Source organism: Somniosus microcephalus, chromosome 20, assembly GCF_052327205.1.
Source record: "Somniosus microcephalus isolate GS21.2 chromosome 20, FLI_Smic_1.0, whole genome shotgun sequence".
In the NCBI taxonomy this organism is placed as follows: domain Eukaryota; kingdom Metazoa; phylum Chordata; class Chondrichthyes; order Squaliformes; family Somniosidae; genus Somniosus; species Somniosus microcephalus.
Genome location: NC_141006.1, coordinates 7,077,944 through 7,105,552, shown reverse-complemented (window position 1 = coordinate 7,105,552; position 27,609 = coordinate 7,077,944). Strand labels below are relative to the sequence as shown.

The 27,609-nt window shown below is 45.6% G+C and overlaps 1 protein-coding gene across 1 annotated transcript in view; it reads right to left on the bottom strand.

Moving 5' to 3' along the window:
• Positions 1-8,518, bottom strand: part of LOC147103040 (potassium voltage-gated channel subfamily KQT member 4-like) — a 424,561-nt gene extending 416,043 nt beyond the window's left edge. Inside the window, exon 1 of the mRNA XM_085963167.1 lies at positions 8,294-8,518. Coding sequence (XP_085819293.1) covers positions 8,294-8,518 — 225 coding nt within the window. The remainder of the gene's footprint in view (positions 1-8,293) is intronic.
• Positions 8,519-27,609: the final 19,091 nt, after the last annotated feature.

Sequence of the window (27,609 nt, the reverse complement as noted above, 5' to 3'; positions counted from 1 at the left end):
GTTACGCTGCGATATTCCATTTCAGCGCCCCAAGAGGGACGCGGGGCGCCTCGAGCAGTGCCCCGCTTCCGTTTGGGGCGCTGAAACTGAATATCGGGATGGCGCAAGCGGCTCTGCCCGGAGCGGTAATTCCGGCACTCAGGCGAGCTTGGGGCGCCACCGAATTTCTAGGCCTTGCTGTCTGGCCGCGGCTACAGCAGCCTGCGCGAGACCTTCCAATTGATGTGCAGCCGCATTGGTCCCCACTACTGATCACTGTGTTAACACTGCCGGGAAGTATATTTGGGTGAGGAAAGGGCCCGTAGTCAACTAGTCTGCCAACACTCATTAGGTTCCAGACGAGATGGTAATAGGACAGTGGAGACAAAAGACGGCTCAGATTAGGTGTGAAGTGTACTGGCAGGATGAGACACAGCTGCCATGTGGGAGAGAGAGAAAAAAAAGGAAAGGCAGGGGGGAAAGGGAAGACCCAAAACAAAGGGGTAGAAAAAAATATAAGTAAAATTGTAATAGGGGCCGAGGTTATGATCTGAAATTGTTGAACTCGATATTGAGTCCGGAAGGCTGCAAAGTGTCTTATCGGAAGATGAGGTGCTGTTCCTCGAGTTTACGTTGAGCTTCCGTGGAACAATGCAAGAGGCCGAGACGGTGAGGTCCGAGTGGGAATGGAGCGGTGAATTAAAATGACAGGTGACCGGAAGCTCGGGGTCACCCTTACGGACTGAACGGAGGTGTTCCGCAAAGCGGTCACCCAATCTGCATTTGGTCTCCCCAATGCAGAGGAGACCGCATCGTGAGCAGCGAATACAGTATACTAGATTGCAAGAAGTACAAGTAAATCACTGTTTCACCTGGAAGGGGTGTTTGGGGCCCTGGACAGTGGGAAGGGGGGAGGTATAGGGGCAGGTGTTACATCTCCTGCGCTTGCACGGGAAGGTGCCAGGCGAAGGGGAAGGGCTGTTGGGGGTGATAGAGGAGTGGACTAGGGTGTCTTGGAGGGAGCGGTCCCTACGGAATGCTGAAAGGGGAGGGGAGGAGAAGATGCGTTTGGTGGTGGGAATGTCAGTCACTATATCGAGATGTGATACTGTGGAGTAATATTTTTATTGTAATAAAATTATAAATCATAACATATAATTCACGATTTTCTTCATTGACTAAACAGAGGCAACCACATGTATCCTCCCTCTCCACACCTCCCCCCACCTCCCACAATCCCAAGCACAATCCAGAAGCCCAGTGATGACTGTATACTGTGTTCCATTGAGTCACCCAGCTCAGACTATCAGCAGTACACTGGCAGAAGGCACTGCCTGCACCTGACTCTTTAATGATGCAGCAACATGTCATTCATCACGGTTGTCTGGGCTTCTGGAATTTGGACTCAGTCCCCATAATACTGAAGACACTTGTTAAAAATAAAGAACTGGATCATATGACTTAACCTTGCTGCTGTAAATTAGTGGGGATTGTTAAATTGCACAGGCCCCCTAATCTTACTGAGGCTTTTCTCCTGTAATGGGGCTTTCACATTTTGGATAGGCACCTGTCCAATTTAATGGGCTTCATGTGTAGGATAGGCACCTGTCCAATTTAATGGGCTTCATGTGTAGGATAGGCACCTGTCCAATTTAATGGGCTTCATGTGTAGGATAGGCACCTGTCCAATTTAATGGGCTTCATGTGTAGGATAGGCACCTGTCCAATTTTGAACTGGATGGTTCAATTTTGTGTGGGCTATCTGGAAATTTCTGAAATGTAAAGCACACATTAAGGGTAAAATTCCTCATTTACCCCAAAACATGGCTGAATTACTATGGGCCATATTTTGCGATGCCTATGGGGTTTTTAAGGGTATATTAAACTATTGGGCAGTTTAAACCGGAAGTAGAATCTGGGTATAAAAGGGGAGGGGCTAGTGCTGTGCACGGAGTGCTTTGTGCATTGAGTGCTGCTGGAGTTTTGGTAAGTGGGAGAGTTCGGGCAAGTGGGAGATGAGGGTGTGTTTTTTGCTCTGTTTTTCCCCCCACTCCCAGGCTTAGACAGCACAGCGGAGGCGGAGCAGCGAGACGAGTCAACCAAACAGGCCCCACAGACAGTATTCAAGGAGGAGGTTGGTGATCAGCTGGTTGGTTGGTTTTCTTCCTTCTCTTCTCTTTTATACCTTTAAGTTGGTAAGTCCTATTGAATAGTGGTGTGATATTATCATCTATATCCGGGCAGGGTCTTCATAACTAATAAAATAAATTTAATTCATTATATAGAATGGAGCAGGTGATGTGTTACTGTTGCGAGATGTGGGAGCCGGTGGACCCCATTGAGGCTCACGGTGATTACATCTGCGACAAGTGTTTGCTGCTAGAGGAACTCAAGTTCCATGTTATGGAGCTTGAGACCGAGCTTCAGACACTGCGACACATCAGGGAGGGGGAGAAGTTCCTGGACTCTATGTTTCAGGAGATGGTCACACCTATGAAGTTAATTACTGCAGATGTAGTCCGTGGTCAGGGACAGGACAGTGTGATTACGAGTGAGGAAGGTACAGGGATCCAGGATGTAGTGTTGAAGGAGACGCAGCCCTTGCTCTTGTCCAGCAGGATCGAGGTTCTTACTCCCTGTGAGGGCGGGAGCGGGGACTGCAGGGAGGATGAGCAACCTGGCCACAGCACCGTGGTACAGGGGGCCATTCAAGTGGAGGGAGTAAAAAGAAATGTTGTAGTGGTAGGGGATAGTATCATTAGGGGGATAGATAGGGTTCTCTGCAGTCAAGAGCGGGAGTCCCGAAGGCTGTGTTGCCTGCCCGGTGCCAGGGTTAAGGACATCTCTTCTGGGCTGGAAAGAAACTTGGAGTGGGAGGGGGAGGATCCAGTTGTCGTGGTCCATGTTGGTACAAACGACGTAGATAGGACAAGGAAGACGGTTCTGTTAAAGGAGTATGAGCAGCTAGGGGTCAAATTAAAAAACTGGCTAGGATAAATAAAATTAAAGAGTTAAATGCGTGGCTCAAAGACTGGTGTGGGAGAAATGGGTTTTGCTTCTTGGGACACTGGCACCAGTACTGGGACAGGAGGGAGCTGTTCCGTTGGGACGGACTCCACTTGGCCAGTGCTGGGACTAGAGTCCTGGCGAATCATATAACTAGGGCTGTAGAGAGGGCTTTAAACTAATTAGAGGGGGGGAGGTTTCTGGAGAGCAAATAATAGAAATGACAACAGAGAAGGTCATAGACTTAGGTAGCAGTGGGGGAATTAAAAAACAGAATGTGTCAGGAAGGGACAGAAGGTATGGAGTAAAAAGTAAAGTACTAAAAAGGGAAAAAACAGGAACTAAGTGTTACAAAACATATTTGAAAGTTCTTTATCTGAATGCACGTAGCATTCGTAACAAAATGAATGAGTTAACGGCACAAATAACGACATATGGGTATGATCTTGTGGCCATTACAGAAACATGGCTGCAGGGTGACCATGACTGGGAATTAAACATACCAGGTTATTTAACAATCAGGAAGGACAGGCAGGAAGGGAGAGGAGGTGGGGTGGCTATATTAATAAAGGAAGGAATCACTATAATACAGAGAAATGATATTGGGTCAAAGGAGCAGGATAGTGAAACAGTTTGGGTGGAGATAAGGAATAATAAGGGGAAAAAAACACTAGTGGGTGTAGTCTATAGGCCTCCAAACAGTTGCAACTCTGTTGGACGGAGTATTAATCAGGAAATAGTTGAGGCTTGTAATAAGGGAACAGCTATAATTATGGGGGATTTTAATCATCATATTAACTGGACAAATCAAATTGGGCAGAGCAGCCTTGAGGATGATGAGTTCATTGAGTGTATTAGGGATGGGTTTCTTGAGCAGTATGTAACTGAACCAACCAGGGGGCAAGCAACCTTAGATTTGGTCCTGTGTAATGAGACAGAATTAATTAAAAATGTCCTAGTAAAGGATCCCCTTGGAATGAGTGACCATAACATGGTTGAATTCCATATTCAATTAGAGGGTGAGAAGGTTGGATCTCAAACAAGCGTGCTGAGCTTGAATAAAGGAGACTATGAAGGTATGAGAGCGGAATTGATTAGAGTGGACTGGGAAAATAGATTAAAGGGTAAGACGGTACATGATCAGTGGTGTACATTTAAGGAGTTATTTTACAACTTCCAAATAAATATATTCCACTGAGGAAAAAAGGGTGTAAAAGAAAAGATAGCCATCCGTGGCTAAGTAAAGTAATTTAGGATAGTATCCGACTAAAAACAAGGGCATATAAGGTAGCCAAATCTAGTGGGAGGATGGAAGATTGGGAAGTCTTTAAAAGACAGCAAAAAATAACTAAAAGATTGATTAAGAAAGGGAAGATAGATTATGAAAGTAAATTAGCAAAAAATATAAAAACAGACAGCAAAAGTTTCTATAGTTATATAAAAAGAAAAAGGGTGGCTAAAGTAAATGTTGGTCCCTTAGAGGATGAGACCGGGAAATTAATGGTGGGAAACATGGAGATGGCAAAAACACTGAACAATTATTTTGTATCAGTCTTTACAGTAGAGGACACTAGGAATATCCCAACACTGGACAAACAGGGGGCTCTAGCGGGGGAGGAACTAAATACGATTAAAATCACTAAGGAAGTGGTACTTGGTAAAATAATGGGACTCAAGGCGGATAAATCCCCTGGACCTGATGGCTTGCATCCTAGGGTCTTGAGGGAAGTGGCGGTAGGGATTGTGGATGCATTGGTAATAATTTTCCAAAACTCACTGGACTCAGCAAAGGTCCCGGCAGATTGGAAAACTGCTAATGTAACACCCTTATTTAAAAAGGGTAGTAGGCAGAAGGCTGGAAACTATAGACCTGTTAGCCTAACATCTGTGGTTGGTAAAATGTTAGAGTCCATTATTAAGGAGACAGTAACGGGACATTTGGATAAACATAATTTAATAGGACAAACTCAGCATGGTTTCATGAAGGGGAAGTCATGTTTGACAAATTTGCTTGAGTTTTTTGAGGAAGTAACATACAGGGTGGATAAAGGGGAACCAGTGGACGTAATGTATTTAGACTTCCAAAAGGCATTTGACAAGGTGCCACACAAAAGATTATTGCTCAAGATAAAAAATCACGGGATTGGGGGTAATATTCTGGCGTGAGTGGAGGATTGGCTCTCTAACAGAAAGCAGAGAGTTGGGATAAATGGTTCGTTCTCAGATTGGCAACCAGTAACTAGTGGTGTTCCGCAGGGGTCAGTGCTGGGTCCCCAACTCTTTACAATCTATATTAACAATTTGGAGGAGGGGACCGAGTGTAACATATCAAAGTTTGCAGATGATACAAAGATGGGACGGAAAGTAGTGAGTGAGGAGGACACAAAAAACCTGCAAAGGGACATAGACAGGATAAGTAAGTGGGCAGAGATTTGGCAGATGGAATACAATACTGGAAAGTGTGAGGTTATGCACTTTGGCAGGAAAAATCATAGAGCAAGTTATTATCTTAATGGCAAGAAACTGGAAAGTACTGTAGTACAAAGGGACCTGGGGGTCCTGGTGCACGAAACTCAAAAAGTTAGTATGCAGGTGCAGCAAGTGATCAAGAAGGCCAATGGAATGTTGGCTTTTATTGCTAGGGGGATAGAATATAAAAACAGGGAGGTATTGCTGCAGTTGTACAAGGTATTGGTGAGACCGCACCTGGAATACTGCATACAGTTTTGCTGTCCATACTTAAGAAAAGACATACTTGCTCTCGAGTAAGTACAAAGAAGGTGCACTCGGTTAATCCCGGGGATGAGGGGGTGGTCATATGAGGAGAGGTTGAGTAGATTGGGACTCTACTCATTGGAGTTCAGAAGAATGAGAGGCGATCTTATTGAAACATATAAGATTGTGAAGGGGCTTGATCGGGTGGATGCGGTGAGGATGTTCCCAATGAAGGGTGAAACTAGAACTAGGGGGCATAATCTTAAAATAAGGGGCTGCTCTTTCAAAACTGAGATGAGGAGAAACTTCTTCACTCAGAGGGTGGTGGGTTTGTGGAATTTGCTGCCCCAGAAAGCTGTGGAAGCTACATCATTAAATAAATTTAAAACAGAAATAGATAGTTTCCTAGAAGTAAAGGGAATTAAGGGTTACGGGGAGCGGGCAGGAAATTGGACATGAGTCCAGGTTCGGAATGGTCATGGCCCTGTGGGTAGTGGAGTGGGCCCAGGGGCCGTGTAGCCTGGTTCTGCTCCTACTGTGTTCTAATTCTGTGTTAGATTTCAGGAGATGGTTTTATTCCTGTTCCTGGCTGGGGTGGAGATCGCCTTTACAGAAGGTAAGTACTGTAGAAAATATAGGGACAGTGATCTCCTGGAAGAATTTCGATCGCCTAGATGGGTCGGAGAGGAATTTCCCAGATTTTTTTCTCCCAAATTGGCCATTGGGTCTTCATCTGGTTTTTCGCCTCTCCCGGGAGATCACATGGGTTCGGGTGGATGCAGAGTGATAGAAGATTTGAGGTTTGGATCAGATCAGCCATGATCTTACTGAATGGTGGAGCAGGCTCGAGGGGCCGATTGGCCTACTCCTGCTCCTATTTCTTATGTTCTTATGCATACGCGATGTGTACGCACCCGTAGGGCCCGCGCAAGTTCTGGGTTTAGGCATGCGAAGCGCCTGCGCTAAAACCCGGAACTTGCGATCTGTCAAGAATCCTCTTGACAGATGATCCGCATCCCCGGGAGGTGGGCCTCTGCAGGTGGAGAATTGCGCTATTTGTCCAACTTCCGCCCGCTGAATGCCTGCTTTTACCAGCAGAAGAGTTTTAAAAAATAGAAAAATAAAATTTTATCACTCATTTATACATTAAAAACCCTGTCCAATAAGGTAAGTTTATTTTTAACCCCGTTAAAACATATTTTTTTTTCAAAACATTAAATTTTCGTTTAAAATATTTAATTAAATGGCACTTTAGTTCATTTTAAATATGTAATTAAAAAAAATTGATTTCATGTGTTTGTGTATTTTTTACATGATCCCCATTCATACTTATCGGAATTCCGTACGTACACAACTCCCATAAGTATGAATGGGGATTCCCTTGTTTTATTGGTTGGGCCGGCCCACGTGATCCCAGGGGCGTTTGCGAACTGCCTGTGCCCATGGGATACATGGGCCTCTGCCCGCGCGTATCCAGAGAGGCCCAGGATCGCAAGCCTTCACACCTCCCGGGCCACCAGGTAAATGCGTAGATTTTTTACAGGTCGGAGGCATCCGCCCGCAGGAAGCCTCCGATCGCAAATTTTGGGCCTATGTTTCTGTAATTAACACCCCTCCAAAGAAGTCACATTTTCAAAAATTCCACATATCAAAGCTGCGCATTCCCATGGTTTCACGTTATGTTTGGAGAAAAACAAGTCCTCCCGTTTCTCATTCATTTCTAGTCCTTCTTCAGCTCCTTATTAGCTTCCAGTGTAGGTGTCGAGGGAGGTCAGGATAGTGCTAGCTGTGATCGCCTATCCCATGGTTGAACAGGTTCACTGTCTGGGCTCACACATACATTTTGGAAGAGCTACCAGACAGTTGCTACTGTCCGTGAAACCATGTTGCAGTAAGACTTAGTGGGGGTTATTTTGCGTGGGTACTTTAGGCGCTAAAGAATGTCCGAGGTGGCCACGTTGGGGTCTTGAGCTGCAAGACGGCATCTTGGTAAAGGAGTTTAAGCGCGCACTAGGAACAGCCACCTCAAGGATGATTAAGGCTCTGATGACCAATTAAATTGGCTCCTAATGCTCATTAAAGAGGCTACACACCATTTTGCTGGCTAGCGTTGCAATTAGCAACCTCTCCTAACAACAACCAGCTGAACAGGACTAAAGAAGTTGTTGCTGAGGATTTCGAGCACTTACTCAGCTTTCAGTGTTCACTTGCTCATTGAAATCGACTGAATACAGTGCGTTTGAAGAGAACTTTTGATACACATCGGGAAACTTTCTGGGACACTTTGTCAAGACTTCACTAACATTCTATCAACATTTATTCCAGAAATTCTCTGAGGATTTCACCTAAAGAGAGTGAGTGCTGTGCTACTGTACCTTATTGGACACCTTATAGGAGTCACCAGGAGAAAGGGAGTGCTTGGTCCTGGGGATCTATCTCGGGGTCCCCTCTTGGTCTGGAGGAGGAATGGGAGGAGACAAGGCCAGGCAGAGCAGCAACAGCTGCTGGAGGAGAGACGGTGAGGAGGGCTCCACATTCGTGGTGACTTGCTGTGTGTTCCACAATCTAGCGATCATGAGAGACCAGCCGTTACCACCAGTAATTGTGTCAGAGGGTCAAGCTCAGGAACCACAAGAGGGGGAGGTTGAGGAGGAGGAGGAATACCAGTGGGACCACCAAAGGATTCCAGGTAGACGGCCCGCACCTGGGAGGGACGCTCGCCACCATCTAATTCAGAGACACCCTCCACCATCAGACTCTCTAGCACAGTTGCCACATGATGTATCTTCCATGACTTAGGATCCATCAGGCAGTCCATCATCTGCACTCAATCCCTTCAACTCCTTCCCCATGAAAATCACAGTAAAGACCTGATTCCAGCACTACCCAATTACCACCATCACACTTTATCTACATCAAAAACAAACAATGGAAACATGACACAGCTAATAGCACTTACAAATATTAAACTCTTCACCCTGGTGCTTACCCTTAGTGGCTATCTATAAATGCTCTTGCATAATCTCGTGCTTTTACGAAGTGCAACCCCAGAGGCAGCAGCAGGCGAGGTGGATGGCTGGTGAGATCTGAAGAGGCCAGTTCAGATGTCCTGGGACGCCCTTGAGAGGCTGTGGGCTGTGATGGCCCCGCCTCAGACTGCACCATCTCAGCATGGGCTTGAGCAGTCTGGCTGACAGGCAACTGCAAGGGCAATGGTGGAGTGGCTGGGGAGGGAGCAGGAATGCTGGCATCCGGAGAGAGGCCAGTAGGTTCCTGCTCCATGATTCCCATACCACTACCTCGGTGCATCTGTTCAGCTCACCCCGTGATCTGGTGCAGGACAGATCTCTGGGCAGCTGAGACATTCTGCTTGCCCCTTTCCACCGAGGAGCCCAGAGCCACAATGGTAGTTGTCTGAGCTTCCATTGCAACACTTTGCCGTTCCAAGGAAGCTGTTTGGCATTCCATGGAAGCTGCTATGACTGCAGTGGAAGCTGTGACCTCAGTCATCAGATGCTGCGTGATATTGGGCTTCACAGGTCGCTGGATAGAATTGACCAGCCTGTCCACGCTCTTCAGTGTGGGTTCCAGGCTCTGCGTAAAGCCACGGACCAAGCTGGAGGCGGACTCTCCAGCCTCCTATCCACGACCTGTAAGCTTTCAGGCAGGATGTCCATTGCACCAAGCATTTGGTTTGTCAAATCCATCAGCATTCTTCTGAAACTTGGCCCTGAAAGGTCCTCATTTGACTCCTCTACAGCAGACTAGTATATGACTTTGCCCTCACACCCCCCCCCCACCCCCGGCAAGGTGGCACCTGTTCCTTTCACCCGGCGTGGCTGCTACCCACTCGTGCCCAGTGTGTGGCACTGTGAGGATCCGTGTTCTAACCTAGCCTGTAAGTTACATATGGTGCCGGTCACTGAGCTGGTGCCTGTGACAGTGGTAGCGATTGACGCAGTGCCCTCGTCCTCACTCTCCTCCTCCTCCTCTTCCTCTGGGGGACGAGGAGGCTCTTCCTCCTCTTCCAGTTCCTCTGGAGTTGAGGTGGATCTTGCTCCTGGGAGCCTGCAGTAATAAAGCTAGAAGGGTTAGGGTGCAGCGTGTGTGGGTACTATAGGAGGATGTGTGTGATGAGACCATATGGAGCTTGTGAGTGAGGATAGGTTTGGGGGATTAGGAAGCTGGAGTGGCCACATACCTCCAGCCAATATGTCTTCTGCTCTGCCTGTGACTACGGCATCTGCCACTCCCCTACCAATTACCACCAGTACTGCCTCCTCAAAGGGAGTGATCTCATGGAGTCGTGCTTCCCCTCCCCCGGTCAGGTCCTGCTGCCGCCTGTTATGTGCTATCGTTTCCTGGAAGAGACAGAGTGGCGATTGTGAAAGAGTGTATTGGCAGGTGTGTTTGTGTATGTGTAATACCTCACATGGTTGTGAGGTCTGTGAGTAGTGCCTGTGAAGGATGCAATAGTGTGGGGTGTGTGAATGTCAGTGTATAGTTAGGTGATGGATAAAGTATGTAGAGGTTGTGATGCCGGCGGTGGTCTTTGTAAGTTGGGATCTTACCATGACCACTCATGTCAAATCGTTAATTTTTTTACGGCACTGGAGCCATGTCCTGGGGCCAGGGCTCTTGGTTGTGGCCTCCTTGGTGATCTCCTCCCATATCTGCCACATTAGTTGCCTCTGTGGCCTCCTTCCGACCCCCGCCCCTTGCGGGTACAGGACACCCTCCTCCGCTGTACCTCCTCCACCAGGACCTCCAGTGCCCTCCATGACCTCGGCCCCTCCCTATCTCTGTAATCTCCTCCAGCCCCACAATCTTCCGAGATATCTGTGCTCCTCTAATTCTAGCCTCCAGTGCCGCCTCTGAGAACCTGTGAGCCTTGTTCCTCGGTCCCTGAGCCAGCCTGATACGTGCCGTTGTCTGTCAGCTAGTCCACTCCACACCTTCAGTGGAAGTGTGTGCGTGGAGGCTACATATACTGCTCCAGGAAATTTGCTACGAATCAGCACTTGAGTGCTAAACGTGCAGGCCTCCGGTTTAGCATCTCAAGTCACATTTAAATCATGGTAATCAACAGTTAGCCCCAAAATTACAGGCTAAAACCTGACTTTTAAACAGGCGTATCTTATTAGCACAGCATCCACTTAGCGCCTCTTTTCACCCTTTCCCCAAAATAGCCCCCTGTGTCTTTGAGATTGAAAGGTGGGCAACGGTAAAGGTACAACAACAACAACTTGTATTTACATAGGGTCTTTAATGTAGTAAAATGTCCCAAGGCGCTTCACAGCAGCGTTATAAAACAAAATTTGACACCGAGCCACATAAGGAGAAATTAGGGCAGATGACCAAAAGCTTGGTCAATAGAGGTAGGTTTTAAGGAGTGTCTTAAAGGAGGAAAGAGAGGTCGAGAGGCGGAAAGGTTTAGGGAGGGAATTCCAGAGCTTAGGGCCTAAGCAACAGAAGGCACGGCCACCAATGGTTCAGCGATTAAAATCAGAGATGCACAAGAGGCTAGAATTAGAGGAGCACAGATATCTCGGGGGATTGTGGGGCTGGAGGAGATTACAGAGATAGGGAGGGGCCGAGGTCATGGAGGGATTTGTAAACCAGAATGAGAATTTTAAAATTGAGGCGTTGCTTAACTGGGAGCCAATGTAGATCATTGAGCACAGGGGTGATGGGTGAACGGGTCTTTGTGTGAGTTAGGACACGGGCAGCCGAGTTTTGGATGACCTCAAGTTTACGGAGGGTAGAACATAGGAGGCCAGCCAGGATTACGTTGGAATAGTCAAGTCTAGAGGTAACAAAGGCATGGATGAAGGTTTCAGTAGCAGATAAGCTGAGGCAAGGGTGGAGACAGGCGATGTTATGGAGGTGGAAATAGGCTGTCTTAGTTATGGTGTCGATACGTGGTCGGAAGCTCATTTCAGGGTCAAATATAACATCAAGGTTGCGAACAGTCTGGTTCAGCCTCAGACAGATACTAAGGAGAGAGATGGAGTCAGTGGCTAGGGAACGGAGTTTGTGGTGGGGACTGAAGACAATGGTCATTATTCAACAAAAAATGGCAATAGGCCATTGTATTTCTAACTGTTGTCGAGCCTCAGTACATTGGACTCCGTTACTCTGCTAGGGAATCTTTTCCAGCACTGGCACACGCTCTCCCTAACAGAGAGATAAATGTATCAGCTGTGCTTCCTGGGATAGAGTTCTGTACACGCACATTCTTACTGTATTTGAACAAGGGAATAAAATAGCAACCTGTGCATTTTTTGTGCCATCGTTTCTCCTTGTTGACAAAATAATTGTTCTGTTTTGACATTGATTTCATGCAACAACAAAAAAAATTGCAAAACTAAATTGACATTTCTGGCCAGAGGCCAAACTGCTGCTAATTTAGAAATTCTAGCTGTATAGCTGTGACTATGGGCTTGATGCAAAGGGACAGGCAATGCACTTGTACCTCTGGGACCCGAGCTGACATCCAGACCAGGCTGACAATATGAGTGTCTCTTCCTTCTGCTGGCTGTTCGGAGCTCTGCATGAAATGTGTTTGGGCGGTTTTACGAGAGTTCCCAGTGGGTCACACAGCACAAACTGCCCTTATTTCAGCACTCATGGGCACTGTAGTAGAATCAGAACGTAAGCAATAGGAGCAGGAGTAGGCCAGTATGCCCTTCGAGCCTGGTCCGCCATTCAATAAGATCATGGCTAATCTTCTACCTCCACTCCACCTTCCTGCACGATCCCCATATCCCTTGGTTCCCTTAGTATCCAAAATATCAATCCCTGTCTTGAATATACTCAATGACTGAGCATTCACAACCCTTTGGGGTAGAGAATTCCAAAGATTCACAACCCTTTGAGTAAAGACATTTCTCTCATCTCAGTCCTAAATGGCCAACCCCTTATCCTGAGACTGTGACCCCTAGTTCTAGACACCCAAGCAAGGGGAAACATCCTCTCAGCATCCTCCCCTGTCAAGCCCTGTGAGAATTGTATATGTTTCAATGAGATCACCTCTCATTCTTCTACATTTTAGGGAATATAGGCCTAGCCTCCTCAATCCTTCCTCATAGGACAATCCCTCCCACCTAAGCAATTTATTGCACTCCCTCTAAGGCAAGTATATCCTTCCTTAGGTAAGGAGACCAAAAGTGTACGCAGTACTCCAGGTGTGGTCTCACCAAGGCCCTACATAGCTGCAGTAAGACATCTTGGGGGATAAATTTGGTTGGTTTGCGCTTCCCGTTAGCACCTTAAGAGGGCTCTAATGGGGCGCAAAGCAACTAGTGCCCAGGCGCAGCGATGTTTGCGCTGCTCGCGAAATTGACCAGACATTTTGCGGCGGCGTTAAACGCTACCGCCACGATCTCCTGCGCCTGCAGATCATGACGTTAGTCGAACGTGCAATGCCCCGGACCAGATATTGAGTGGCGCCCCCTGCCTTACCGCCTGCCGCTAGCAACGACAGGTTGAGGGGAGCGTTTTGCAGTCAGGAAGGGACTGGGGGAGCCCTATTTCAAGGTGACCGCTTCCTGCCTTTTTTTGTTGGTGACATTTTTGCACCACGCATTCTGAGTGAGAGAGAGAGAGACTTCTGGAGAGATTCAACGCTGTGTGAAGGAGTTTTGGGTACTGAGCAGCACTTTGCAGGTTCATTTTGATTTGATCTTCCTTGCATCGATTTAGAAGAGACTTTGGGGGCTGCACCCTGAGCTCTTTCCCTGGGCCTCTCCATTGTTCTTTCCAGCAGATTTGATGCACATGTCTCTCCAGGCCAAGATTCAAGGCTGCAATGAGCAGGGTGCGGATGGAGAGCAAGATCAACCCTCCCCTTTAAGAACTGGCCGGCGCCAGTGTGTCTGTGTTCCATTGCTGACTGACATCACATGGGCTTCACCAGCGCTCTGAGGTAGCGCCTCGCTCCTCGGCGTTAGTGCCTTAAGAGAGTTGTGTAGCGCCTGATTTAGTGCTCCAATCACCTCCAGGGGCGATAGAAGCCAAGTTTGCATTCGGAGGCGATAATTAGCACCAGGCACTAAACTTTGCACCTGGCCGATAATTGCGTCCCAAACGGGGCGATACTGAATTTCTCCCCCCTTTACTCTTATATACTCTATTCCTTCTGTAATAAAGGCCAACATACCATTTGCTTTCCTAATTGCTTGCTGTACCTGCATGTTAACTTTCAGTGATTTGTGTACAAGGACATGAGGGCCCTCTGAACACCAACATTTCCCAATCTCTCACCATTTAAAAAATACTCTGCTTTTCTATTTTTCCTACCAAAGTAGATAACTTCACATTTCTCCACATTATAGTGCATCTGCCATGTTCTTGCCTGCTCAGTTAACCTGTCTATATCCTTTTGCAGCCTCTTTGCAACCTCCTCACATCTTACACTCCCACCTAACTTTGTATCATCAGCAAACTTTGATACATTACACTCGGTCTCCTCATCTAAGACATTGATATAATAAATTGTAAATAGCTGAGTCCCAAGCATTGATCCTTGTGGTACCGCACTCGTTCCAGACTGCCAATCCAAAAATGACCCGTTTATTCCTACTGTCTATTTTCTGTCCGTTAACCAATCTTCAATCTGTGCTAATATATTATCCCCACTCCCATGAGCACTAGTTTTGTGTAATAACCTTATCTAATGCTTTTTGAAAATTCAAATATACCACCTCCATTGGTTCCCCCTTATCTACCCTGCTAATTACAACCTCAAAAAACTCTTAACAGATTTGTCAAACACAATTTCCCATCCATAAATCCGTGTTGACTCTGCCCAATCATATTATGATTTTCTTAGGGCCCTGTTACCACGTCCCTAATAATAGATTCTAACATTTGCCCTACTACTGATGTCAGGCTAACTGGTCTGTAGTTCCCTGTTTTCTCTCTCCCTCCTTTCTTGAATAGCAGGGTTACATTTGCTACCTTTCAACCCACGGGAGCCATTCTAGAATCTAGAGAATCCTGGAAGCTCAAAACCAATGCATCCACTATCTCTGTAGCCACCTCTTTTAAAACCCTAAGATGTAGACCATCAGGTCGAGGGGGTTTGTCGGCTTTTAATTCCATTAATTTCTCCAGTACTATTTCTTTACTAATATTAATTACTTTAAGTTCCTCATTCTCACTGGACTCTTGGTTCCCCACTATTTCCGGAATGTTTTTGTGTCTTCTTCCATGAAGACAGATACAAAGTATTTGTTTAATGTCTGTGTCATTTCTTTATTTCCCATTATAATTTCTCCTGTCTCTGTCTGTAAGGGACCCATGTTTACTTTTGCTAATCTCTTCCTTTTTACATACCTTAGTCACTGATGCCCTATTACCTTTGTTAAGCTCTCTGTCCCTTCCTGACCCACTTTGCTTATTTTTACCCAAATCGCTACTCTGCTCTACAGCCTTGACATTTCTCTTACTGCTTTTGAATTGACCCTTTCCTGAATCCTCCCACCCAGCTTCATTAGTTTGAAGCCCCATCTACAGCCCGAGTTTTTCGATTCAACATTCATCACAACATTGAAGAAGCATTTAGATGAGCACTTGAAACGCCATAGCATACAAGGCTACGGACCAAGTGCTGGAAAATGGGATTAGAATAGACAGGGCTTGATGGCCGGCGCAGACACGATGGGCCGAAGGGCCTCTTTCTGTGCTGTATAACTCTATGACTCTATGATTCATTCAGGGAAGTCACAAAAATGGTTGGTGAAAGAAATGGATAAGGAACGCGTGCAGTAGAAGGAAATTGTTGCACATTGGGGCTAAGCCATATTGTCAGAGCAGTATAGAGAGAGCTTGTATCTGGTGTCAGCCATGGCATTAATGGTAACATACTTACCTCTGAGTCAGAAGATTCTGGGTTTAAACCCCATTCCAGAGACTTGTGCACCAACAATCCCCATAAGCTGCACTGCCTCCTGCGCGGCCTGCCTCCCCCACTGCGCGGCCCATTTAATTTTTGCGCATGCGTGGTATCTGCAATGTGAAAGCCGGTGAGCGGCCTGCGCGGGATCTTACAGATGACTGCGTGGCCGCGCAGCTTAACGGGAACATTGTTGTGCACATAACCTAGGTTGACACTTCAGTATAGTACTGAGGGAGTGTTGCACAGTCAGAGGTGCCGTCTTTTAGATGAAACGTTAAACAAAGGTCCGAACTGCCCTCTCAGGTGGACGTAAAAGATCCCATAGCACTATTTGAAGAACAGCAGGGCAATTCTGTGGTGACCTGACCAACATTTGTCCCTAAACTAACACTGAGAACAGATTACCTGGTTATTTACTTAATTGTGCTAGTGGGACCTTGGCTACTATGTTTCCCTACATTACAACAGTAAGTAGACTTCAAAAAAAGCGCATCATTGGCTGTGAAGCGCCTTGTCACATCCTGAAATTGTAAGAGGTGCTATATAAAGGCAAATTCTTTCTTTGTCTAACCTGTGCTGTTTCTGGGAGTATTTGATGGGACAGTGTAAAGGCAGTTTTACTCTGTATCTAACTCATGCTGTACCTCTCCTACGAATGTTTCATGGGACAATGTACAGGGAGTTTTAGTCTCTATCTAACCCGGGCTCTACCTAACCTGGTAGTGTTTGATGGGGCAGTATAGAGGAAGCTTTATTCTGTAACTAACCCTGTCCTGGGAGGTTTTCATGGGACAGTGTAGAAGGAGCTTTACTCTTATCTAACCCGTGCTGTACCTGCCCTGGGTGTGCTTGATGGGACAGTGTAGAGGAAGCTTTACTCTGTGTTTATACCATTCTGTACCTGCTCTGGGTGTGCTTGATGGGACAGTGTAGAGGAAGCTTTACTCTGTGTTTATACCATTCTGTACCTGCTCTGGGTGTGCTTGATGGGACAGTGTAGAGGAAGCTTTACTCTGTGTTTATACCATTCTGTACCTGCTCTGGGTGTGCTTGATGGGACAGTGTAGAGGAAGCTTTACTCTGTGTTTATACCATTCTGTACCTGCTCTGGGTGTGCTTGATGGGACAGTGTAGAGGACATTTACTCTGTGTTTATACCATTCTGTACCTGCTCTGGGTGTGCTTGATGGGACAGTGTAGAGGAAGCTTTACTCTGTGTTTATACCATTCTGTACCTGCTCTGGGTGTGCTTGATGGGACAGTGTAGAGGACATTTACTCTGTGTTTATACCATTCTGTACCTGCCCTGGGTGTGCTTGATGGGACAGTGTAGAGGAAGCTTTACTCTGTGTTTATACCATTCTGTACCTGCCCTGGGTGTGCTTGATGGGACAGTGTAGAGGAAGCTTTACTCTGTGTTTATACCATTCTGTACCTGCTCTGGGTGTGCTTGATGGGACAGTGTAGAGGACATTTACTCTGTGTTTATACCATTCTGTACCTGCTCTGGGTGTGCTTGATGGGACAGTGTAGAGGAAGCTTTACTCTGTGTTTATACCATTCTGTACCTGCCCTGGGTGTGCTTGATGGGACAGTGTAGAGGAAGCTTTACTCTGTGTTTATACCATTCTGTACCTGCCCTGGGTGTGCTTGATGGGACAGTGTAGAACATAGGAACAGGAGGAGGCCATTGGGACCCTTGAGCCTGTTCGCCATTCAATGAGATCATGGCTGATCTGCGACCTAACTCCATATGCCCGCCTTTGGCCCATATCCCTTAATATCTTTGGTTAACAGAAAGCTATCAATCTCTGATTTAAAATTAACAATTGACCCAGCATCAATTGCCATTTGTGGAAGGAAGTTCCAAACTTCTACCACCCTTTGTGTCTAGAAGTGTTTTCTAATTTCACTCCTGAAAGGTCTGGCTCTAATTTTTAGACTATGCCCCCTAGTCCTCGCATCCCCAACCAGCGGAAATAGTTTCTCTCTATCTACCCTATCTGTTCCCCTTAATATCTTGAAAACTTCGATCAGATCACCCCATAACTTTTTAAATTCTAGGGAATACAACCCTAGTTTGTGTAATCTCTCCTCGTAACTTAACCCTTGGAGTCCGGGTATCATTCTGGTAAACCTACGCTGCACTCCCTCCAGGGCCAATATATCCTTCCTAAGGTGTGGTGCCCAGAACTGCTCCCAGTGCTCCAGGTGTGGTCTAACCAGGGCTTTGTACAGCTGCAGCATAACTTCTACCCCCTTGTACTCTAGTCCTCTGGATATAAAGGCCAGCATCCCATTAACCTTTTTGATTATTTTCTGCACCTGTTCATGACATTTTAATGATCGATGTACCTGGACCCACAAGTCTCTTTGGACCGCCAGTGTTTTTAGCTTTTCACCATTTAGAAAGTGCCCTGTTGTATCCTTTTTAGGTCCAAAGTGGATGACCTCACATTTGCTTACATTGAAATCCATTTGCCACAGTTTTGCCCATTCACTTAATCTATCAATATCCCTTTGTAATTTTATGCTTTCATCTACACTGCCTACAATGCTGCCTATCTTTGTGTCATCGGCAAATTTGGATATATGACTTTCTATGCCATTATCTAAGTCGTTAATAAATACTGTGACTAGGTCAGGCCCCAACACAATTCCCTGCGGGACACCACTAGTCACATCCTGCCAATTTGACTATTTACCCATTATCCCTACTGCCTGTTTCCTGCCATTCAGCCAATTTCCTAACCAGGCCAATAATTTGCCCTCAATTCTGTGGGCTTCTGCCTTAGTTAACAGTCTCTTATGTGGAACTTTATCAAATGCCTTCTGGAAGCCCATATAAATAACATCCATAGACATTCCCCTGTCCACTACTTTAGTCGCCTCCTCAAAAAATTCAATGAGGTTTGTCAGGTATGACCTGCCTTTCACAAATCCATGTTGGCTCTCTCTGATCAACTGAAAATTTTCGAGGTGTTCAGTCACCCTATCCTTAATTATAGACTCTAGCAATTTCCCAACAACAGAAAGCTGTCAATCTCTGATTTAAAATTAACAATTGATCTGGCATCAATTGCCATTTGCGGAAGAGAGTTCCAAACTTCTTCCACCCTTTGTGTGTAGAAGTGTATTGAATTGTGTTCTAGTTCAAGTACATTGCAGCATGTGGAGAGGGGAATAGGATTGGGAAAAGGGGAAGAGAACATGAAGGGGATGAGAAGGAGGTGGAGGACGGGGAGCAAGGACTGGGAAAGGGATGAGGATAGGGAGTGGATCCCGAAGGGGAGGAAATGGGTATGAGGTGGGAAAGCAGAGGGGAATGGAGACAGGAGAGAAACATGGAGGTGAGCACTGCAATCGCCACTGCATCAAACTGAGGCATTGAGCTGTGGCACTGTCAAGAGGCACCGAACTGTGGTACTGTGAGGGGGCATCAAGCTGAGGTAGCACTGTGAGGGAGCACCAAGTGGAAACCATGAATCTTCCAATGGGGAATGCGAGGGGAAAGGGGATAAAATCACAGGTGAGTCGCCATCACTGGGCTCCTCTCTCCTAGCCCCCCATCTCTCACAATTGGTACCCAGAGAGTTTGGACGGGGCAGTAGAGGAACTCACAACCATTGCATCCAATAATGTTCAAATAGTTGGCTAACCAGAGAGATGCCGATGTTAGCACAGGAGGAGAAGGAAAGAAGGGTGATGTAAGCAAAGCTTTCTACAAATCATTTTGCGACTTTAGAGAGCTGGGACTGTATAACACAGCACCATCCCATCACAGATTGACAACCTAAAGACTGCAGCTCCAAATATCTGCACTCACATCCTCAAATAAATCAATTTTTTGCAATTAAAACAGCATTTCTGGAAACATTCACAGCAGGATAGCAGGCTTAATTCCAGGATATCAGACCATGCTCCATACAATTTAAAGCAACCCTCTGGCTTTAAAAAACACATTACTTCCAACAGACGGTGTATGATTTTTTTGGGGGAAAGGTGCATTTACATTTAAAGGATTTAGAAATCTATCCTTGGGCCCATCAGCCCCTTCTCCCTGCCTCTGTGTCAGACACAAACAGCTGGAACATCAGGTGGTTACACAAGAAATGCTGGAACAGCAATTACAGTCTGCAAATGTATGCCAGATATCTTCTCAACTAATGCATATCAATATTTCACTGGGTACTGCTATTAAATAACATTTTTGGCACAGTTCATAGCATATCAGTGCCTCTTCACATTGCCTCAGCTCAATGCCTCTCAGGACCAATTTGATCTCCTGGACTAGTTTTGATTGCCTAAGGGAGTCGGAGAGGAATTTTCCAGTTTATTCCCCCAAATTGGCTTGTGCTTTATCTGTTTTTTCGCCTTTCCAGGAAGAGGGATGAGGTCCTGCAGGCAGAGTTTAAACAACTAGGAAAGAGGTTAAAAAGCAGGACCTCAAAGGTAGTAATCAGTGCCACGTGCTAGTGAGTTCAGAAATAGGAAGATGGAGCAGATGAATGCGTGGCTGGAGAGATGGTATAGGAGGGAGGGCTTTAGATTCCAGAGGAATTGGAACCGTTTCTGGGGGAGGTGGGACCTCTACAAGCCAGACAGGTTGCACCTCAACTGGAACGGGACCAATATCCTCGCGGGAGCGTTTGCTAGTGCTGTTGGGGAGGGTTTAAACTAGCTTGGCAGGGGGATGGGAGCCTAAGTCAATAAGGAGGGAAGAAAAACTGGAATTGGAAAACAAAAACGTAGAAAGTAAATTGGAAGGACAGAGGAATCAAGGGCTAGATAGTAGACAACACGGAGATTTGCCTGTACTAAATGGTCTATACTTCAATGCAAGGAGTATAGCGAACAAGGCAGATGAGCTAAGGAAGCTTGGGACTATGATATTATAGCTATTACAGAGACGTGGCTGAAAGAGGGGCAGGTATGGCAGCTCAACATTCCTGGTTACAGGATTTTCAGACGGGATAGCGAGGGAGGGGGGGTCGCGGTATTGATTAAAGAAACTATTACAGCTGTGAGGAGGGATGATATGTTGGAGGGATCATCAAACAAGGCCAAATGGGTCGAATTGAAAAACAAAAAAGGGGCGATCACACTGCTACAGTGTACTACAGACCCCCAAACAGTCAGAGGGAGATAGAAGAGCATATATGTAGACAAATTTCTGAGAAGTGCAAAAACTATATGGCAGTAATAGTAGGGGATTTCAACTACCCCAATATTAACTGGGATAAAATTAGTGTGAAGGATATAGAGAGTGTGGAATTCCTAAAATGCATCCAGGAGAACTTTTTTAGCCAGTATGTAGCAAGCCCAAAAGGGAGGGGGCGGTTCTGGACTTAGTTTTAGGGAATGAAGCTGGGCAGGTAGAAGGCGTATCAGTGGTGGAGCATTTTGGTGCTAGTAACCATAATTCTGTTAGATTTAAAGTACTTATGGAAAAGGACAAGGATAGACCAGGAATAAAAATTCTAAATTGGGGAAAAGCAACTTTTGCTAAGCTCAGAGGGGATTTAGCCACAGTGGACTGGAAACAGCTACTTGAAGGTAAATCAGTGTCAGAGCAGTGGGAGGCATTCAAGGAGGAGATCCGGAGGGTTCAGACCAAACATGTGCCCTTAAAGAAAAAAGGTGGGACTAACAAATCTAGAGCCCCTGGATGTCTAGAGACATACAGGGTAGGATAAAGAAAAAACGGGAGGCATATGACAGATACCGAGGGCTAAATACTCCAGAATCTTTAGAGGAGTACAGAAAGTGCAGGGGTGCAATTAAAAAGGATATTAGGAAAGCAAAGAGAGCATGAAAAATTCTTGGCAAGTAAAATGATGTTTTATAAATATATTAAGCATAAGAGGATAACTAAAGAAAGGGTAAGGCCTATTAGAGTTCATGAGAGTAATCTCTGTGGAGGCGGGAGACGTTGGTAGAGTTCTTAATGAATACTTTGCATCTGTTTTCACAAAGGAGAGTGGCAAAGCAGACATTGCTATCGGGGGAGGAGTGTGAAATATTAGATGAAATAAACATAGTGAGAGAGGAAGTATTAAGGGGTTTAGCAGCTTTAAAGGTGGATAAATCCCCAGGCCCGGCTGTTAAGCGAAGCAAAAGAGGAAATTGCAGAGGCCCTGACCATCATTTTCCAATCCTCTCTGGCTTCAGGTGTGGTGCTGGAGGACTGCTAATGTGGTACCCTTGTTTAAAAAGGGAGAAAAGGATAGACCGAGTAATTACAGGCCAGTCAGCCTAACCTCGGTGGTGGGAAAATTATTGGAAAGAATTCTGAAGGACAGGATAAATCTTCATTTAGAAAGACACGGATTAATCAAGGATAGTCAGCACGGATTTGTTAAGGGAAGGTCGTGTCTGACAAACTTGATTGAATTTTTTGAGGAGGTAATGAGAGTAGATGAGGGTAGTGCGTTTGATGTAGTGTATATGGACTTTAGCAAGGCTTTTGATAAGTATCCACATGGCAGACTGGTCACAAAGTTAAAAGCCCATGGGATCCAGGGCAAAGTGTCAAGTTGGATTCAAAACTGGCTCGGAGACAGGAAGCAGAGGGTAATGGTTGATGGGTGTTTTTGTGACTGGAAGGCTGTTTCCAGTGGGGTTCCGCAGGGCTCAGTACTAGATCCCTTGCTTTTTGTGGTATATATCAATGATCCAGACTTGAATATAGGGGGTATGATTAAGAAGTTTGCAGATGATACTAAAATCGGCTGTGTGGTTGATACTGAAGAAGGAAGCTGTAGACTGCAGGAAGATATAATAAATTGGTCAGGTGGGCAGAACAGTGGCAAATGGAATTCAATCCGGAGAAGTGTGAGGTAATGCATTTGGGGAGGGCTAACAAGGAAAGGGAATACACATTAAATGGTAGGACACTGAGTAGTGTCGAGGAACAAAGGGACCTTGGAGTGCATGTCCACAGATCCCTGAAGGTAGCAGGTCAGGTAGATAAGGTGGTTAAGAAGGCACACGGAATGCTTGCCTTTATTAGCTGTGGCATAGAATACAAGAGCAGGGGGGTTATGCTTCAACTGTATAAAACACTAGTTAGGCCTCAGCTAGAGTAATGCGTGCAGTTCTGGTCACCACATTACAGGAAAGATGTGATTGCACTAGAGAGGGTACAGAGGAGATTTACAAGGATGTTGTTGGGAGTAGAGAATCTTAGCTACGAGGAAAGACTGGATAGGCTGGGTCTGTTTTCCTTGGAACAGAGGAGGCTGAGGGGAGACCTTATTGAGGTGTATAAAATTATGAGGGGCATAGATAAAGTGGATAGAAAGGACCTATTTCCCTTAGCAGAGGGGTCAAAAACCAGGGGGCATAGATTTAAAGTAATTGGTGGAAGGTTTAGAGGGGAGTTGAGGGGAAATTTCTTCACCCAGCGGGTTGTGGGGGTCTGAAACTCACTGCCTGAAAGGGTGGTAGAGGCAGAAACCCTAACCACATTTAAAAAGTACTTGGATGTGCACTTGGGATGCTGTAACCTGCAGGGCTACGGACCAAGAGCTGGGAAGTGGGATTAGGCTGGATAGCTCTTTGTTGGTCGGTGCGGACACGATGGGCTGAAATGGCCTCCTTCCGTGCTGTAACTATGATTCCCAGGAGATTACATGTGGGGAATGTCTGTCATGATGCATAAGGTAGCACAACTATATGGGACAGTCTGGATGGACCAGCTGGTCTTTTCCTGTCCATCATGTTTGTGTGCTTTTCACAGTGCCTTCGCCTGGTGTCACTTCACAGTGCTTTAGCTTCATGCTCCTTCCAGTGCCCTAACTTGGTGCCTCTTCATAGTGCCACAGTTCTACCACCTGGAGTCCACCACACTCACTTAGTCTCCTGAGGGAAAGTTATGGAAAATTTATCGGTGTGCTCCCTCTCCTCCAAAGATTAGCAAAGCTCCACAATATCGCCGCTCTCATCTTTCCTATTCCACACAGGCCAGTCACATTCCACTGATTACACTCACATGGTTCTGCAGCATGTTTTCCATGGGGTAATTGGCCATCCCTGTCTGCACTGATTCCATCCCTTTCTAACCAGATGCTCATCCAGTTCTGTGTTGAAGGAGTTCATTGACTCAACATTGACTGATTCAACTGAGAATCTGTTTCATGAATCTGCAATGGTATACAAAAACGTTCCTCTCATTTCTTGTGCCACTTGAGATCCTTTAATTTGTGCACATGCGTCTAGTTCTGGATTCACAGTTCCAGTTAAATACTCTACTTATATGTACATTACCTCAGCCTTTCCAACAGCTTAAAGACCTGGAGCACGTTCCCCTCAATCTATTCATAATAAAACGTTCATCTCCATGTGTCTCTTCTCATAACTCAAAGCCCGTAGTCCCAGAATTATCCTTCACATGTCTTGTTAAACCTGTTAAAGATCAATGTCTTGGTCAACATTCCTCTCTCAACCAACATCACCAAAAGCACACATGAACTGATCGTTGCCATTTCTGCACTGCTGTTGCTGTATTTGCCCACATAACAACCACACTTTGAAAATAAATTAATTGTTTCTGAGAAGCGTGATTAACTGATATATAAATGCAAGTATTGTTTTTTTAATGTTTCCATTCCTAAACCTATTTGCTTAATTTGTCAATTTGAGTGTTTGCGATCTCTCATATATTTCAACAAATTTCATAATATTACCCAAAGTGCTCCCCTCCAAATCATTTGTGAACAGTGTGAACAACTGGTGACCCACAGCAGAGTCCTGTGGAACCACATTTTTCACAGACCCCACAGATTTCATTACCTTCTACTTCCTATTTCCAAGCCAAGTTTTCAATCTAGGTGGTTAATTTTCTATTTATTTCATGAGTGTTAACCATTTAAAAAAATACTCTGATCAAAAGCCTTCCAAAGAACTAAATAACTTATAGCCACTGATTTTGTTAAATATTTAAAGAATTCCAGCATGTTGAAACATACAATCTGCTGAAAGGGATTGACAGTGTAGATGTTCCAGTGAACTAGGGGGCATGGTCTCAGGATAAGGGGTCGGCCATTTAAGACCGAGATGAGGAGGAATTTCTTCACTCAGAGGGTTGTGAATCTTTGGAACTCTCTGCCCCAGAGGGCTGTGAATGCTGAGTCTTTGCGTATATTCAAGGCTGAGATCGATAGATTTTTGGACTCATGGGGAATCAAGGGATATGGAGATCGGGCGGGAAAGTGGAGTTGAGGTCGATGATCAGCCATGATCTTATTGAATGGCGGAGTTGGCTCGAGGGGCCGTATGGCCTACTCCTGCTCTTATTTCTTATGTTCTTAAAAGGGAATGACATATTGCAATATAGACATAGAGCAAATATGTAACGGCACAAGCGAGTATGGCAAGGCTGGATGGCATTTATTTGAATGCAAGGAGTCTTGCGAGTAAGGCAGATGAATTGAAGATGTTGATGAACACATGGGAATGATATTGTTGCTCTCACAGAGACATGGTTCAGGGAGGGTCAGGACTGGCAGCTCAATACAATACTGGAAAGTGTGAGGTTATGCACTTTGGCAGGAAAAATCATAGAGCAAGTTATTATCTTAATGGCAAGAAACTGGAAAGTACTATAGTACAAAGGGATCTGGGGGTCCTGGTGCACGAAATTCAAAAAGTTAGTATGCAGGTGCAGCAAGTGATTAAGAAGGCCAATGGAATGTTGGCTTTTATTGCTAGGGGGATGGAATATAAAAACAGGGAGGTATTGCTGCAGTTGTACAAGGTATTGGTGAGACCGCACCTGGAATACTGCATACAGTTTTGGTGTCCATACTTAAGAAAAGACATACTTGCTCTCGAGTCAGTACAAAGAAGGTTCACTCGGTTAATCCCGGGGATGAGGGGGTGGTCATATGAGGAGAGGTTGAGTAGATTGGGACTCTACTCATTGGAGTTCAGAAGAATGAGAGGTGATCTTATTGAAACATATAAGATTGTGAAGGGGCTTGATCGGGTGGATGCGGTGAGGATGTTCCCAATGATGGGTGAAACTAGAACTAGGGGGCATAATCTTAAAATAAGGGGCTGCTCATTCAAAACTGAGATGAGGAGAAACTTCTTCACTCAGAGGGTGGTAGGTTTGTGGAATTTGCTGCCCCAGAAAGCTGTGGAAGCTACATCATTAAATAAATTTAAAACAGAAATAGATAGTTTCCTAGAAGTAAAGGGAATTAAGGGTTACGGGGAGCGGGCAGGAAATTGGACATGAGTCTAGGTTCGGAATGGTCATGGCCCTGTGGGTAGTGGAGTGGGCCCAGGGGCCGTGTAGCCTTGTTCTGCTCCTACTGTGTTCTAATTATGTGTTAGATTTCAGGAGATGGTTTTATTCCTGTTCCTGGCTGGGGTGGAGATCGCCTTTACAGAAGGTAAGTACTGTAGAAAATATAGGGACAGAGTGATCTCCTGGAAGAATTTCGATCGCCTAGATGGGTCGGAGAGGAATTTCCCAGATTTTTTTCTCCCAAATTGGCCATTGGGTCTTTATCTGGTTTTTCGCCTCTCCCGGGAGATCACATGGGTTTGGGTGGATGCAGAGTGATAGAAGATTTGAGGTTAGGATCAGATCAGCCATGATCTTATTGAATGGTGGAGCAGGCTCGAGGGGCCGATTGGCCTACTCCTGCTCCTATTTCTTATGTTCTTAATATTCCAGGGTATAGAATCTTCAGGCAAGACAGAGGGGGGCGTAAAAGAGGAGGGGGTGTCGCACTATTAATCAAGGTGTCAATTACTGCTGTAAAGAGGAATGATATCTTAGTAGGTTCCTCTAATGAGGCCATATGGGTAGAACTTAAAAACAAAAAGGGGGCAAGCACTTTGCTGGGAGTGTACTATCGGCCCCCAAATAGTCAGGGGGAGATAGAGGAACAGATATGTAGGCAAATCTCAGAGAAGTGTAGAAATAATAGGGTAATAATAGTAGGGGATTTCAACTTCCCCAATATTAACTGGGATAGTCAGAGTGTGAAAGGCTTAGAGGGTGCTGAATTCTTAAAGTGCATCCAGGAGAGCTTTTTGAGCCAGCATGTAGAAAATCCTACAAGAGAGGGGGCGGTACTGGACCTAATTCTAGGGAATGTAGCCGGGCAAGTGGTAGAAGTGTCAGTAGGAGAGCATTTCGGTGACAGTGACCATAATTCGGTGAGATTTAAGGCAGTCATGGAAAAGGACAAAGATGGACCGGAAATAAAGTTTCTAAATTGGGGGAAGGCCGATTTTAATATGATAAAGCAGGATCTGGCCAAAGTGAACTGGGATCAGCTACTTGTAGGAAAATCCACATCAGAGCAGTGGGAGTCTTTCAGAAAGGAAACAGAGAGGGTACAATGCCAACATGTTCCCATAAAGGTCAAGGGTGGGACCAACAAGCCCAGGGAACCCTGGATGTCAAGGGATATACAAGAATGGATTAGCAAAAAAAGGTAGGTTTTTGGCAGATACAAAGGAATAAAAACAGTGGAAGCCCCAAAGGAGTATAGAAAGTGCAGGGGGGTACTTAAAAAAGAAATTAGGAGAGCGAAGAGGGGGCATGAAAAAACACTGGCGGGCAAAATAAATGTTCCCAAGGTGTTTTATAAATATATTAAGGGCAAGAGGATAACCAGGGAAAGAGTAGGGCCCATTAGGGACCAAAGTGGCAATCTGTGTGTAGAGCAGGAAGATGTGGGTGAGGTTTTAAATGAATATTTTGCATCTGTGTTCATTATGGAGAAGGACAATGTAGGCATAGAAATCAGGCAGGGGGATTGTGATATACTTGAACAAATTAGTATTGAGAGGGAGGAGGTACTAGCGGTTTTAGCGGGCTTAAAAGTGGATAAATCACCATATCCAGATGAGATGTATCCCAGGCTGCTGTGTGAGGCAAGGGAGGAGATTGCAGGGACTCTGACACAAATTTTCAGAACCTCTCTGGCCACAGGGGAGGTGCCAGAGGACTGGAGGACAGCTAACGTTGTACCATTATTCAAGAA